Raw genomic sequence first — 16,664 nt, 5'->3', positions numbered from 1 at the left:
TTTACCCTAGACAGTATTTGTTCCCCCTTCTTTTTCATTTGGCCAGAGTTAGTTATCACAAGTTACCTCACTGGATGGATCTTTTCACACAAGACAACGTATCTTCTATTCATCCTCACCTATCCACTCTTCAAATGACACTGTGGATGATGGGTTTTGATCTATTTTAGGCGCCTGTTTTCTGAGGATGTGCTTTGGGTTCTGCAGGAGGCCAGGAAACCTACTGCCAGAAAATCCTATATATCCAAATGGAAGAGATTTTGACTGGTGCTTGTATCTCCATCAGGTTGCCTTTTCTGTGGAGGTTCTTCTGGTTCCCTTATTTGTGTGATCTGCTCCATGCTGAGTTAGTATATTCTTCTTTTCAACTTCCTTGCAACATTGTACTTGGAAGACTGTTCTTTTGGCTCTTAATTCAACCTGAGTGTGTCTGAGCTTCAGGCTGTCTTGGCTAGTCCTCATTTATTAGTTTTTCACAGAGAGAGGGCGTCTCCAAAGTAATCCTTTATGCTCAGGGTGGTCAATGAGTTGCCCCTTAATCAGTCTGTTCATCTCCTTTCTTTTTCAGTCTGCCATTGAGAATGTTCTTTGCACCTTAGATTTCCATAGACAGCTCAGGTGTTCAGATAAAACAAAGGAAATTAGCAAGTCTGAGCAACTTTTTGTTTTTCATCATTCAGGGACTTTTTTTTTTGCCTGCTAGCATCTTTATTAAATTTTCATGTGACATAGGCAATCTTACATTTATATAAATGAAAAACAAACAACATGACACCGCTTTAGTTGCAAACAATATACATCACAGACACCACTAAAACGACTGTAGTTGCAAACATTATACATTGCTTAGAATCTATCCAGTCATTGTCAGTTAAGCATTGTATGGCTCATTCAAATCCTGTCGCTTAAACCTTGTTCCTGCACTGCATACATTGTTCCCACAACTTCCATTTTTTCCTATGTAGTACGTTTCCTCCTTTTTCTAAAGATCCCAATTCCACTTGTTTTATCTAGGTTATTATATTCAATACTTCTAGTAAAGTTGGTCTATACTTTGATTTCCATTTTCTAGTAATTACTCTGTCAGCCACCATAGCGTTGTCGCCTCACAGTAAGACGTTGTCCTGTTCGATTCTCAGCTAGAGCGTCGTCTGTGTGGAGACATGCATGAATGAGCGTACCTTCGTTGAAGTTGTGCGTCAGGGCCGGTAACTCGGCACGTGAAAATCTACTGCCAGTCATTAGCGGACCAGAGTTCCGCTGTGGCGACCCCTAACCGGGAAAAGCCGAAAGACACAACAACTTTTTGTCAGCCACCATAATTAGACTCAGCAAGGCTTTACGATGCCTAGGCAATTCCGATTCTGTATCATAACTCGAAGAAATCATCTCCCCAGTCAATCCAATCTGCTCACCCAGCATCTCTGACAGAGTGGTCTACAGGGAATCCCCAAAGTCTGCCAGCTCATTACACTCCCAATAAATGTTCCCAGCCACCTCTTTCTTGCCCGTCACACCTCCATTATTTGCCATCCACCTGAGGAAAAATTCTTTAGAGTTTACTTGGGGTATAAAAATATCTATGCAAACACTTCCAAGCAAAGATCCAAAATTTTCTAGACTTTGTTGCATATTTGGGAGATTAACATATACCATACCATTGTCTCTCTGTGAATTGCTTATCCAGTCTGTCTTCCCAAGTCTTTTTGAGCTCCTCTAATTGATTCTTATAATTACCATGAAATATTTAAGCAGTAACCCACGCCTGGGTGCGGGTAATGCTGGATTTACCCACGGTTGGTGTGGTTTGGTCATGAGGGAGAAGCACGAGTGGCCAAACAAAGACCACCATGGATAAATCCAGCATTACCCATACCCAGGCGTGGATTATTGCTATTATACAATGACATTATTTAAGAAAAAAAATACTTTTCTTAAATAATGGCATTGTATAATGCCTCTGTGCTGCCCTTCCGCAGCTGTCTGGTATTCTGCGGCAGTTCTGGTGTACTGCGCATACGAATGCTTACGCAGTACATCAGAGCTGTGTGTGGAAGCAACGGAGAAAGCAAGATCTCCGTTGCTTTTTAAAAGGTGTCTTGCTATGTTAAAGGAGTTTATCATAGCGAGATAGCTTTAAAAAAAAAGCAACAGAGATCTTCTTTTCTCCGTTGCTTTTTTTAAAGCTGTCTCGGTATGTTAAACCCGTTTAACATAGCGAGAGAGCTTTAAAAAAGCAACTGACAAAGGAAGAGCTCCTTTGCTTTTTTTAAAGCTATCTCGCTATGTTAAACCCGTTTAACATAGCGAGATTACAGCAACGGAGCTCTTCCGTTCTCCATTGCTGTAACAAAAAAAAAAAACTACTTATACTAATGGAAAAAGTCTGGGAGACTGGAGCTTTTTCATTAGTATAAGTCTGATTTAAAACGGGCACGCTGACCAATCAGCGTGCACGTTTTGGAATATTAATGGGGGGCGGGTCATTGTGTAATTTGTGTGTTTTACTAATTATTCCTTTTTTAACAGCAGATTCTGTTCTTGATTCTATTCAAAACTCTACCAGTGCTGGTCTTTCATTCAGGAGCACCCTATTTCTTTCTGTTTGCCTATACTCTGATATCAATCCTTGATGGGGAAGGCTATCTCTAACCTGCAGTCCAAATAAATTCTTGGCCTCTTCCCATTCTATTACAGTTCCCTTTTTAGTTATTTGCTCCCGATACCTTGGTTCTTTTGCCATTTTCTCCAATAAATTAGCCCCCTCTTGTCTGTTATCTGTATCCCTGACCAAAAGTCATCCCTATCGGTAAAATCTCTTTTTTCCATTCTTGTGCTGGTTTGGTTTTTAGTACTCCCTGCTATTTTATGAATATTGTATGATTTTTGTTCTCCTTAACAGTCTGCATCCAAAATCCCAATCTCTCCTTAATTCTTGAGCTTCCTCCCTGTATCAGAGTCATTCCTTTCCACTTTGTATTGTAGTGTTCTGTTTGTGCTATGTATAAGAGCCTCAACTGTGTTGCTCTAAAATACCCCCTCAAATTGGGTAATCCTAGTCTGCCTTGTTCTGTTGGAAGAATCGGCTTATCCCACTTGACCCCTTGCTGTCTTCCCTTCCCAGATAAAATCCTTCAACTCTTTAATTGCTATCCACAGCTTCTCCTCTATCATTCATGGACTCTGGGTTTGGCTGTTACTAAGCAAACCATCTTCTCCTAGATTTCTAAGGCAATTTCTGTTTGTTTTCACTGCAAATGCCTGTCTTTGTTGTTAAAGGCACTTTCTATTACGGCAGTAGTCTTTGGTGCCTTTTTCAAGGAATGGACACTAATTTCATCTTTGCGACTGTTGCTTGATCCTCTCTTCATACTTTCACCAAACGTTACAAGTTGGATGTTATTGCCAGGGCCTGGGCTGATTTTGTCAGGGCTATTTTGCATGGGTTCATAGAGGGCTCTTCTGTGCCTTCTTCCTTCCCTCCTCCTTCTTGGCTCTTGTACTCTCCCTTAGGTAAAGAATACTGCAACAGGGCATCTACTGTTGTAAGATTTTACACAACTGTACTTTCTGCTTAGAAGCATTTAGAATGTAAAAGAATGAAGTTTCTTGTTCACGGAGATAAGAACTTGGCCTCTTAGTCTCCCACATACATGTGTTCTGTACAATAAAGATTATTCTCTGAACTGTGTTACATGAAGTTATTTTACCTTAACAGATATCTCATGTAAAATTGTTGCTGTGACCTTAGCAACTTAATTTTTTCTCTTGTCAGCAGGACCTTGTGGTTCTGCAAAGGTAATTTGCAATGTTTTAATTATCTCTTTCCTTTTTCTTACAAAATTAGTCTGAGAAAAAAATAGAAAGATTTTCTACATATATTCAAAAGACATTATATTGCAAAAATAATGCTTATAAAACTGGAAGTAGCAGGATTCTATATTTTTGATGATTTACAGATTTAAAATGTGAGATGACCTGATATCTTGTGGCTTGTTCCAAACTCTATTTTCAGCTTTTCTGAGTTCAGTATCAGCATTTCATTAACAGTGAGCTCCGTGTTCACAATAAGAGACCAACAAGCATTTCTACTATCAGGCAAATATTGTATTGATAGACTGCTTTAGGTTAACATAAAACGAGCATTTCAGATTCCTTATCGCTTATGAAATTAATATATTTAAAGCTATTCAGTGTAAGCATTTTACATGTATTTTCTATGAACATTTCATTCACAATAAGAAAACCATGTCTGGGATTTAGACCAGTCTTCCGAATAGGAACTTGAGCAATATAAGTAGTACAGAAATATATTCACTGTGTTCCCATATTTGGATGTTTGGCTGCTGGCTGCCTTAACAGTAGAATACCTACAGAAAGCCAGTGATTACCTTCCCAGATTTGTTTGTCCTTTGGCATTGCTGTAAGTATTGAAATATCTGAGTGCTTGCAGTTCATCAAATGCCTTCTAGACATGGTTTGCCATGTAGTATTCATGCCCTCAGCGAGAATACAGACTTTTCACAAGGCAATACAAGATCTGTTGTGGAACAAACCTGCAGCTTATTTGGTCCTGGGTGTAATGGCTTCTTGTAATCTGGTTCAGTTTGCTTAGCATCTCATGAGGTTGTTCACTGGTTATTGTGCAATCAGTGGTCTCAATTGACCCTTTGTCTCTTATTTCCCCATCCTTCTGACCAATACTTGGAGAGATCCTCTTTTGGTGGATCTTTTATCCAATCATCAGTGTGGGGAAAATAATTTGTTCTCCATTATCCAGTGATGATTGTCTCTCAATCCGATGGTGGCTCATGCAGTTTTCAACCATTTGGGCTGCAATCTTTTTGTGTTCTCAACCAGTACTTGGTGCAGCACCTACTTTGCTTTGATCCCCCAAGGCAAGCAGTCCCTAAGTAGCTCTCTAGTTGAGTAGTGGCTATCTGGAATAATCCATGCTTATTCTTCAGTTCCCCTGACTCTGGAATTCTTACAGAAAGTCCTCAAATGCAGAGCGCAGTGGTCATTCTCATTGTTCCTTTCTGGCCTAGTCAGATGTGGTTCCACCTGCTAAGGCTTCATCTAAAGAAGCTGCTTCTGCTGTTAAATCCAACTCTGTATCTTCTGTCCCACACATCCAGGAAGCCTAACTACTTTCTGCAGAATCTAAAACTTACTATTTGGTTTCTCCAGTTCAAGTGATTGCAATGAGCCTCACCTTGTCTCAAGATGATTTTTAGGATACAGTCTGCGTCCCAATAAGAGACCATTTGGAAAGATCTACCTTAGTAAATGCAACCATTTTAATCTCTTGGTAAGGCAACATCCTCAAATCCGTTCTTAATGTTTTGCGGTTTCTATTCACCTTATTTGATGCAGGTTCCAGTTTCCAATTTTCTTCCTTAACCAGATTCTTGTTTGCTGGCAGTGAATAAATTTATACAACACCTGCTGAAGAGGAATTTTTATACGACTGCCAACCAACCAGCCTGCCCCACCATGTAACTTAAATTTAGTCTGGAAACTTGCTCAACATCCTTTTGAGTCAGCTTCTCCTTTGGCCTTAAAATTTAATTCTGGGAAAACTTTTCCTCATGCTATTACTTTGGCCAGAAGAATTTCTGAACTGCATGCCTTGTCATCACTCGGGCCATACATAGGTTTTGATGGATACTATCCTTGTAAAATCTGTCAGCCTTTCGGTATTCCTTCCTATTCATTCCACTGAATGAGATTGCACCCTTCATACCTTGTATGTTCAGATAAATGAAATGTTCTTTGTTACTCTAAAGGTCATAGGGAGGAGTCGCATTTATTTCCTTTGCTCCAAGTAGTCTGGGAAAGAGTCTCCAGGATCACTCTGTCCAGATGGCTGTCAGACTGTACCACATTTTTGTATCAAAGCTGCAGTGAGCCCCTCTCAGTTAAACCCATGGCTCATTCCACATGTTCTGTAGTTACATCTACAGCCTTGTTTAAGAATTCTTCAGTTGACAGTATTTGTGCTGTGGAAGCTTGGTTGATGTTGCATACCTTTTCTAAGCACTACAAGCTTGATTGACTTCTAGATCAGAGTTTCATTTGGAGTCTCCATCTTCAAAGGGCTATTATCAAGATACCACCCATGCATACCAGTGGCTTGGATTCTAACCCAATAGTCTGATCGGACAGGACAGAATAAAAAGGATGTGGAAGCTATGTACTTGCCATGACCGTGGATTCTTTCATTCCTGTCTGTCTGATAAGACATACCTTCTATCATCCTCTGGCCTTCTGCTGTTTGAGGATTCCGAGTCATATTGTGTCTCATGTGCTTAGGCAGCAAACATGATCTGGCGTAAGCTGGTCTAGAGAGGGCAAGTGCATTGTGGGAGGAAGAAGTTTAAAGAGCTTTATTCTGGAGTACTTGCTATGCCAGTGTGAATCCAGCAGGATGGAAATGAAATGGTCCAGTGTTGTTGTACGTATATAAAAAATTTTCATACCCTTCCACCTAGAAAAGAGGTGGCTCCTCCTTAGGATATTAATTTTGTTTTGGCAAAATTAAATGACTTCTCCGTTTGAACCAGCTCAACAGGCTGATCGGGGGATCTTACCATGGAGAATGGTGTTGCTGATATCTCATTTCTGCTTGAAGGGTATACGAGTTGCAGGCTCATTTCTCATTTTCCACTAAGGGTTTCTTTAACCATCAATAAAGTATTATTTCTCAAAGTAGTATCAAAAGTTTACATTGAGAGAAGCTATTCATCTCCCAGTCTTCTTTCCTGAACCTAAAAATGAGTTAAAGGATTCTTCGTAATATGATTGTCCACAGACGCCTTTGATGCTATAATGATATAAGTACAATATTCAGAAATACTGCTCAAGTTATTTATTTTTTTAATGTAGGTAAAAAAGTGCCAAAGCAGACAAATTCCAAATGTTTGTCTATGCTGTTATTTCCTTTTGTTCTTACTATAACAAGTTAATTCTAGGTGGGGTCAAGACACATTCTACTAGGCCTTGGCTTTTTCAGCACTTTTTGGAAAGAAGTGGACTTGAAGTATTCTAGAGGCAGCAATTTGGTGTTTTGTACATACATGTACAGAATATTAGTCTAGACTTCTTTTCCAAGTGTAGAACTAAGCCCATTCTGCTTGGGCTCCTGAATCCTCATCCTTTGTTCTCCCAAACATTTTATAATCTATGCTATTTTAGCCATATAACGTAGGCTAGTGCAGTAGTAATCATAAGTATGAACATGGTACCGTTGTGTAAATAAAACTTGGTATAACAGTCGGTGTTTGACTAAGATCACTGCTCCAGTAGTTGTCCCCCCTCCCCCATATTTTATGTAATTTTTATTGCCAGGGTGTGGACAGAGATTTCTGTTTACTTAGCATTGTTCCCTTTCAGGGCTCTAGCCTCCCCTTTTAGTTTGTATAATAACTTTGGAGGGGCTAGGCAGCCAGACAGCTGATTTTTCTCCAACTCTGAGTGATCAGTGGTCGGTGCACATGGAATGTGCTGTTCAGTTTGAAAGCTGGACAGCTGTTCTATCCTTGGCAAGATATACAACACTTACATGATATAGCTAAGGCTAATGCATCAGTGATCTATTCGAGTAGTGTAAGTTTACTTACCACTGTGTTTTCTGTTGAGATTGTTCATGTTTTCTCTTATGTGCACCCTTCTGATTGCTGCTGTAGGAAAAATGAATACAAATTATGATTAAAAAAAAAAAAAAAAAAACTTGTCAGGGGGCAAACTCCTGATAATCCCAGACTTTGACAGACTCGATGGCTGCACCAACAAGGTAAAACAGCTGCAGCTAGGAAATCTCTGCCAGTGCATACTCCGAAACCGCACAAGAAATTTCCCCTGCGAAATACCTACTCGGAATAAAGGCAGTGTAATCCCATCCATACACAGCTGCCCTCAACAACCAAACTAACCACACACCCCTCTTTTTGCAGTGGCAGATAAGAACGTATTCAAAAAAATATGTAGCTGACATTGCTCTCATTCATTATTTCCTGCACTTTGTAGAATTAAAAGGATAAATTGTCTTGCTTTGCTGCTTTAGGAGTATGCTGGACCTTCTGTTGCTATGGTGCTTCTAATTATACCTGATGCTAACATGTGATAATGTTGCTCAAACTTTTTAAGAGGTCTTATACCTGTCAGCAAAAACTGTAGATATAATCACCATGTAAGCACACAGTATTATGATCTTTAATTTAGGGTATTACTCTTAATGCATAGCTTATTTACATATATTCTGTTCACTTGCTGCCTTCTTGATGCACAGTGGGTTATAGTCTCAGTCAGTGGTACGTCACCTGAGCTGAATCAATATCTGACCTACTCCCTCTACTTTTCAGTACAGTAAAGCAGCTTGATGCAGAGGGCCATCTCTTCAAATAATTTTCTGTAGTTTGTTTGCCAGCGTGTTCCCCAGCCTGTCTTAAAAATATCACTGAAAGCAGGAGGGGGAGTATCCTAGGCTGTATACTAACATATCAGAAATACTTTGGGAACATGCTTAGTATAGTGTTGACAGGGATAATGTTTCCGAAGGTCTCTGTCCCTGTTTCATCCAAGCATTTCTAGTAGAGAGCCTTGTGTCTTTCAATCTGCCCTTAGAGTGAGTGTGTATACTTGCAGAGTAAACTATTTCAGTTATTTAAAAATATCCATTACTTAATAAAAGGATAGTGGCTCAGTACTGGTGAAAATAAGTTTTAAAATTTGGCTTTTTAATGCTTTGAAGTTTTACATTTTTATTTAATTGTAAAAAAATGAATTGCATATAATGCTTACTGTATGGTTTAAAACTTTTAAATCTTATCAATGTTATTGCATTGTTTTATGGATAATTAGTTTGTGCATGTTAAGTTTATGTTGCAGTAAAGGTCAAAGGAAGGATTTGCATTTATTTCCTTTGCTCCAAGTAGACTAGGAAAGTGTCTCCAGAATAATTGTCCAGATGGCTGTCAGACTGTATCAAATTTGAATTGTTGAATGGCAGTTTTTAAAGGAGTAAGTCAACTTTATTTTTGTATTTTCAAGGTGTTAGTCTGCCTTTCTAATATCTCCAGTTCTAAAATTATTTTCATCACAGGAGCAGGTGATGTATCTCACTTTCTGACCTATCAGTAGTCACAAGCCATATGGAAAATGGTGATATAGATAACATTGTAATATATTTTACATTTCCTTTTTATTTTAAAGGTGTATGGAGAGGGCACTGGAGCAGACTGCAGACACCATGTTCAGAAGTTAAACATGATGCAGGGGGATAAGCAGACAGGAGCTGATTTAGCAGCATGGTAATGTATAGGCTTTTAGAATTCCTGTTTTCAAAATGTGTTTTGTTAAAGGCAGTATAAGCAGTTCATTGTGGGTAGTGGTCCCATTTGCACATAAGTTTTGAGAGGGATGTACACAGCATTTATTATTTTTTTTTTTGTAAGAGAAGCATATTCAAAACCACTTAAATGTGTGCCATCTGTCCTGTGTATTTGAAGAGTGAGAGTTGTTCTTGGTACTAAATAGAATATATTTAAGGTAGTTGTAGGAGTCTGAGGATGTGCCTTGTCTCCCTTTCTATTTGTGATTGTCCCATGCACAGGATGTCCACATGCAAAAGAGGATGTTATGTAGTCCAATCTCGCTTACGTTCTTACCAGTGGGTTCGGAGCCAAATGTCGACCCCTACTTGGCCATACTTTAGCTCATAGTCTTTCAATTGCCTGGGCTAAGATGATATCCCATGCTGCACTGCTCTCTATCCCCAGATCTCGTTTGCCGCTCGTGTAGCTCGGACATGGTCTCGCTCTTGGCTGTGGCAAAGTATTCTTTTCATCTTTATAGCAGAGACGTTTTTGCAACAAAAGCTATTTTCATAGCTATTTGTGTGTGTATCTTTGAGCTGTGTTTGTGGAAAAGTTGTTTTTTTTTTTTTTTCTTGAATTAGCATGTTTCTTGTGGTATCCCACTAGCTGTTTCCAGCAGGCTAGGCCTGTTTCAGTTAGAGGACCTAGTCTGTCCCCTCGCTTACCTTTGTGTGCTAAATTAACTTCCTTTGGGTTAAGACCGTTTAATTTAGAGGAACTAGTCCTCCCTCTTGACCTTGTGTTCTAGGACCGTTTAAGTTAGAGGTCTTTGTGGTGTACTGTCTGTTCTGTTCCCGCGTTTGTGGCTAATTGACCATTGGTCTGGTTGTTGGGTTAGTGACTCAGTTTTTGTAGTGACTATGTCTAAAGATACTAAGGAGCATAAGCCCTCGGGCTTTAAGAAGTGCACGAAGTGCAGTTATAAGATGTCTATCACTGATGGACACTCTGTTTGTGTGTACTGTCTGGGAGCGATTCACCTCCAGGAATCGTGTAGTTTTTGTCATGCTTTTAGCCCGCGTGTTCTTCAGGAAAGGAAGAACAAATTGATTTTGAAGGGACTTCTGAAACCCTCCTTCGAGGAGGGTTTGGAGAGTGCTTCCAGCTTTAAGTCTTTTCCATCTAAAACTAAATCTTCTAAGGCTAAAAAGAGATCCCCGGCTCCATCAGTATCCTCGGAGCCGCTGGAGAAAACAGCTAAATCTTCGATGACATCCTCTGCTCCATTGTCCTTGGGGCCGCAGGAAGTGTCAGTTTCTATGGAACCTGCTTTGGCTCCTATTCTCTCGGAGCTTGTTCGGAGCTGGTCACCAAGCATTAGGCCGGTATCTCCTCCTCGCAGATCTCCTTCAGAGAGGAGGTCTCTATTTCCTTCCCTATCCTCTAAATCCTACAGGACCTTATCGGATGTGGATGTTGATAGAGTGGTGCAGAGACTTCTTCAGTCACCGGTACTGGCTAAATTGTTTTCAGCTCCGACCCAGTCGGCTCTGGAGCCGGTCCCTCTACCTACGTCGATACTTGCATCTCATCTTTCGGAGCCGGAGTGCTCGGCTCCGTTTGATGTCCCTAGGTCGGTTCCGAGAGCCCATCCTGGCTTATATGTTCCGACATCAGCTCTGACTCAATCGGCGCCGTCCACGGGGTTCAGGACTTGGGATTCCTCGGTTGGACCTGAGGGGGAGGCTTCGGGACTCCTCTCGGCTCCTAGTCTCCCTTTCGGTGCTTCGGCGTGGGGAAGCCCCGACTCCTGTCTCAGCTTCGGACCTGGTCCCTTCTGATCCGAGGTCTTCCGTGGCTGGTCGATCTTAGGACCCAGGAGGACCAGCTTTCGAGACTATGTGGAGCGCTCTAGCCAGGTCGTCAGCGGCATCATACTGTTCAGTCACTCTGTCTCCTACAGCACCGGTGCTGGTCTCTGATCACCCTCTATCTCTTGACAGCGGAGCCCCAAGGCCTCAGGGTACCCCCACGAGTGGTCCCCGTATTTCTGGGTGGCTCCTCAGGCAAAAACTCTGAGAACATGCAAGAGGAAGCACATAGATTCCCAAGATGAGTTTCTCATGTCAGACACCGACCTCGAGGAATCTGAGGGGTCCCCTAAGTCATCCTCTGAGGATGTTTCTTTCTCTGACATCCTAGAGATTTTGAAGCAAAGGGGCGACTGGCCATCCAAAGCCCCCTCCGAAGAGGAGTCTGTGTTCCTGAAGGCCTTTGGTGCTCAGCCCTCGGCCTCCTGCGTGTCTCCACCCTTCGAGCTTCTGGATCTGGTTAGTCGAAGCGTGTGGGAAACTACTGACTCTGTGGAACCAGTCCCCAGGAGACCCATTAAATTTTTGTCTGCCCCTTCTGATAAGGATTTTCTATCCAAGGGAGTCCCTGTGGATGCCATGGTGGTGGCAGAGGCCACCAAGAAGGAATTGGCTGAGACTTCTTCCACCGTCCATCCCCCTAACAAGGAGTCTAGGACTATGGACCAGTACGGGAAGCATATGTTTTCTTCAGCAGCCTTTACTTTGCGGTCACTGAATTACTTATCACACTTTACACTGCTCCAGAGAGATCTCCTTGGAGATACTCTTAACGGGTAACGTTTCTGAGGCAGTGGCTCAGAAAGTCAATGCTCAGATGTCTACCCTCAATTCTGTTGTGAACTCCTCCATGAGGCTTATCTCTCATGCAGCCGAGGGAGCGGGTAGGGCAGCAAGTTCAGGAGTCGCTCTTAGGAGACATGCCTGGATGCGCCTTTGTCATTTCGCGGAGGCCTTCGTCTACATTCACTGACGCCCTGTTTGATGGTTCCTCTTTGTTCGGAACCAAGGTGAAAGACGCTCACTAGGTGCGAGCAAGAGGGGAAAACTCTGTCTGCCATAGGAGTCCGTTTTTCCCTTCCCTCTAGGCCTTATCCCAAGGTTCAGAGGGGTGGGAAGATGTGGTTCAAGAAATCAGAGTTTTTTTCCCGATGCACAAGGTGAATCCCCTTCCAAAGTCAGGGGAGGGGGGTTCAGGTAGACGCCGCCCTAGGGGCAGAGGAGGCCCTCGTAACTCGGGAGACCGCGGTTCCTTTCGTGGTTCTCCCTACCGCCACTCCTGATGGGAGGCCCGACTGTGCGTTTCCAGAGCCAGTCAGGGGCCGCATCTCATTATACCCGGAGGCCTGGCAAGGTATCACCCAGGACCAATGGATTCTACGAATAATTTCCGAAGGATATATCATTCCTTTCTCGTCAACTCCCCCTCCAATCAAGAAAACCCCGGATGTTCCACCCAGTCAAAGGGATTCCGCAGCTTCAGAGGTTTCAAAGCTGCTAGAAAAAGGAGCCATCCAACATGTCCCCTCAAACCCAGATCAGATTAGGGACTTACTGCAGATTCTTTTTGGTGCCGAAAAGGACATGTGACCTGAGACCCATTTTGGATCTCAGCCGATTGAACACCCATGTGCAAAAGTCCAAGTTTTGAATGGTCACGTTGCAATCTATTCTCCCATTGTTGGGAAAAGAAGTGTGGATGTGCTCCATCGACCTCAAGGATGCTTACTACCACATAAAGATGGACAGGGCATCCAGAAATCACCTACGCTTCTGGCTGGGAGCCAGTCTCTTTCACTTTCGAGCCCTGCCCTTTGGTCTCACCACAGCCCCCAGGTGTTTACCAACTGCATGGCAGTGGTGACTGCTCACTTGAGACGTCTGGGATTCCAAGTGTTTCCATACTTGGACGACTGGCTCCTTACTGCCACCACCAGGCATCTGCTATTTCAGACCAGAGACACCACTATCAACCTATGTCAACAGTTGGGCATCACTTTGAACTGGGAAAAATCTGCCTTGTTGCCCTCGCAGCATGTCACCTTTATAGGCACCGAATTAGACACCGTGCTAATGCGTGAGTTTTTACCACAGGAAAGAATCAGAGTTTTACAACAACAGATTTACGCCTTGCTCCCTCTGAGGACCATGGCTGCTACGATTGTTAGTTCCCCTGGCAAGGTTACATATGAGGCTCCTTCAGTGGCTACTCTTCGCCCAGTGGTCTCTTCAACATCTTCCACTTTCTCACTCTATTCTGCTCACAGACAGGTGCTGACAGGATCTCAGTTGGTGGCTTCACACCGACAACCTCAATGCGGGAAAACCCTTCGCAAGGAAACCACCTAGAGAAAATTAACACTTTGAACCAGCAGCAACAGCAGACTTACAGTTCTTATCTTAGAAAACTGCCTTCCTGCTAGCAATATTTCAGCAAATAGGTATCATCTGAGTTAGCATTATTAATGGCAGTGCAGCCTTCATCTTTCCACCAGGATAGAGTGTCTGCTCCAATCCTACTTTTACCAGGAAGGTATCCAGGGTTTCCTTGAACCCTATTATTCAACCTACTACATTCCCTCTCAACTTGGAACACAGGGGGGGAAAACTACTGGCTAGACACCTTGATACACAGACAACTGAACTACTTATCTGACAGAAGACACACCAGCAGAAAACTACTATCTGACAGTAGCATATGCAACAGGAGGCAAGGAAAAGCAATTTTCAACAGACACAATCAAAATGGATAGAAATTGCATTATTCGATTCTGCTATTCATTTCATGGAAAGATAATTCCTTTGCCTCCGGTTGCCACTGTGACCACGGATGCCTCCCAGATGGGTGGGGGTGGGGGGCATTATCTAGGCAGGACAGTCCAAGGCACGTGGCAAGAGCACGAGATGCATCTGCATATCAATGTCCTGGAGATGAGAGCAGTGTTACTAGCGTTGCAAGCACTTGAGAGCTTTCTTCCTCTTGGGACTATTGCAATCCACTCAGACAATATGTCGGTGGTATGGTATCTGAACAAACAGGGAGGAACCAAGTCATATCCCCTTTGCAGAGAGGCCATGCGAGTGTGGCAGTGGGCAGTGTCTTCCCCGGATTGTGCGTTGCTACCAGAAAATGTTGGGAAGTCCAATGTGATCGCAGACCGGCTAAGCAGAGCTATTCTGATGCCTCACGAGTGGTCCCTGAACTGTCAAGTTGTGGAGCAGATTTTCCGCAGGTGGGGTCAGCCTTGCTGTGACCTTTTTGCCAGTCCCCTCAATGCCAAATGCAGCAGCTACTTCACCCTTATCCCCCCTCAGGGGCAGTCACCCAGGGATGCTCTAGTCCACGATTGGCCCTCCGGTCTACTATATGCCTTCCCTCCGGTTCCTTTGCTGTCAAAGGTTATTCAGAAAGCGCAATCCTTGGGAAGCAAAATGATTCTGATTGCTCCACACTGACCTCGTCACATCTGGTTCCCCTTTCTCCATCCCTATCTCATGGACGCTCCTTGGATTCTGGACCCACAACCAGACTTACTGACTCGTATGTCAGGGCAGCTCCATCCCTCTCTTCGGACCCTCCGGTTGACAGCTTGGCTACTCCACTTCCGTCATTAGTTAGGCTTCACCATTTTTCGCCGGATGTGGTTCATATTCTATCTTCCTCTTATAAGCCTTCGACCAGGAAGATTTATTACAGCAAATGGAAGAGATTTTCCATCTGGGCACATGCCAAACAGATTGACCCTTACACAGACCCAATCTCGTCAGTATTGGAGTTCCTCTCTATGCTTTTCAACCAGGGATCAGCTGCCGCAATCATTAAAGTCCAGTTGGCAGCGATTTCTACCTTTCACGTTGCAGACAAACCTAGTTTAATGGCACATAGACTTTGTAGGGCTTTCCTGAAAGGCACTTTGTTGCTTCGTCCTCCTGTCTCTGAACCTGTTATGCCTTGGGACTTAAACTTTGTTCTACAGGGTCTTACGTCACCCCCCTTTGAGCCTGAAGCCACTTGTGATTTAAAATTCTTAACTTGGAAGACTGTCTTTTTGGTAGCCATCACGTCAGCGAGACGTGTTTTGGAGCTTCAAGCTTTATCAATTAAACCACCTTACTTGATTTTTCATAAGGACAGAGTTTCTCTCAGACCGAATCCTTCCTTTCTTCCCAAAGTAGCATCAGTTATAACCAATCCATTGAATTACCAGTGTTTTTTACTCAGTTCTCAAACGAGGCAGAATTCAAATTTCATCAATTGTATGTGCACAGACAATTATGATTTTATTTCACCTCAGAAAAAATCTGATCAGTTGTTCATTTCATTTTCGGAAAACAGAATTGGGTCTCCTGTTTCCAAAGTCACGTTGTCTAGGTGGATTTCCTGTTGTATTTCTTTCATTTATACTTCAGGGGGAAGAGATTTACTGTTCTGAGTGAAGGCTCACTCTACCTGGTCTGTATCTACGTCTACAGCTTTTCAGGCCATATTGTCTATGGATGATATTTGTGCTGTGGCTACTTGGGCATCTCCTCACACCTTTGTTACTCATTACAAGTTTGATGTGGTATCTAGAGGCAGGTCTTCCTTTGGTTCCACAGTGCTCAGGAGTATATTCCACTGAGCCTCCCAGGATTTAGGTGTTGGGGACACTGTCCCACGGATAAGAATGTAGGCGAGATTGGACTACATAACATCAAGAAGTTATGTACTCACCATAACGTTCGATGTATGTAGTCCATCTTGCCTCACATTGTTACTTACCCCCCACCTTCCCCCGTCCTGGAGGATCTAGAGGTTAGGCCTGGTTTCAGAATTCCCTTCATTCTTGGTTTGTTCTTCCTTTCTAAGGTGGTGTTATGCATGGAAAGTGAGTGCTAGTGCTCGCAGCAAACTAGATCTGGGGCTAGAGAGCAGTGCAGCATGGGATACCATCTTAGCCCAGCCAATTGAAAGACTTCGAGCTAAAGTATGGCCGAGTTGGAGCCGACATTCGTCTCTGAACCCACGGGTAAGAATGTGAGGCGAGATGGACTACATACATCGAACGTTATGGTGAGTACATAACTTCTTGTTTGAGGGTCCCCAATTTAGGGATGAGTTGCATAAGTGTTTGTAGTCAGTGTTGGCTGCCTTGGCCTTAAATTGATTTTCAGCTTGCACTGGAGCAGTTGTCTTGAGCTGGAACTGGTTTGGATGAGAAACTGTGCCTCCCTATTAGAAGTCATGGCTGTTTTCTGGAAGAAAGTGGCTTTATTTCTATCCATAAGGGGGAGCAGCCATATCACCTGGCAATGTTTCTTAAGGTTTCTTCTTGTTCACAAAGTAGTATAGAAGAGATTGACCTGTGAATTAGTGTTGTGGTAACAATACTGAAAGCATTGCACTGGACTAAGATGGGAGTTGAGCCCTAGAACAAAGTTTTGCTTACTAGTCTGTCAGTATCCTACCCTATGATTCTGAACTTTGGGAAGTAAC

At 42.9% G+C, this 16,664-nt stretch overlaps 1 protein-coding gene across 1 annotated transcript in view; it reads left to right on the top strand.

Moving 5' to 3' along the window:
* LOC122800512 (MRN complex interacting protein) overlaps positions 1-16,664 on the top strand; it is a 302,966-nt gene that overhangs the window by 173,846 nt on the left and 112,456 nt on the right. The window contains exon 4 of the mRNA XM_044069952.1: positions 9,214-9,311. Within this exon, the coding sequence (XP_043925887.1) occupies positions 9,214-9,311 (98 nt within the window). The remainder of the gene's footprint in view (positions 1-9,213; positions 9,312-16,664) is intronic.

This window comes from Protopterus annectens, chromosome 4.part0 (assembly GCF_019279795.1).
Source record: "Protopterus annectens isolate FY-2018-M chromosome 4.part0, PAN1.0, whole genome shotgun sequence".
Taxonomy (NCBI): Eukaryota; Metazoa; Chordata; order Ceratodontiformes; family Protopteridae; genus Protopterus; species Protopterus annectens.
The sequence above is the reverse complement of the archived record's forward strand: the minus strand, read 5'-3'. Positions and strand labels throughout refer to the sequence as shown.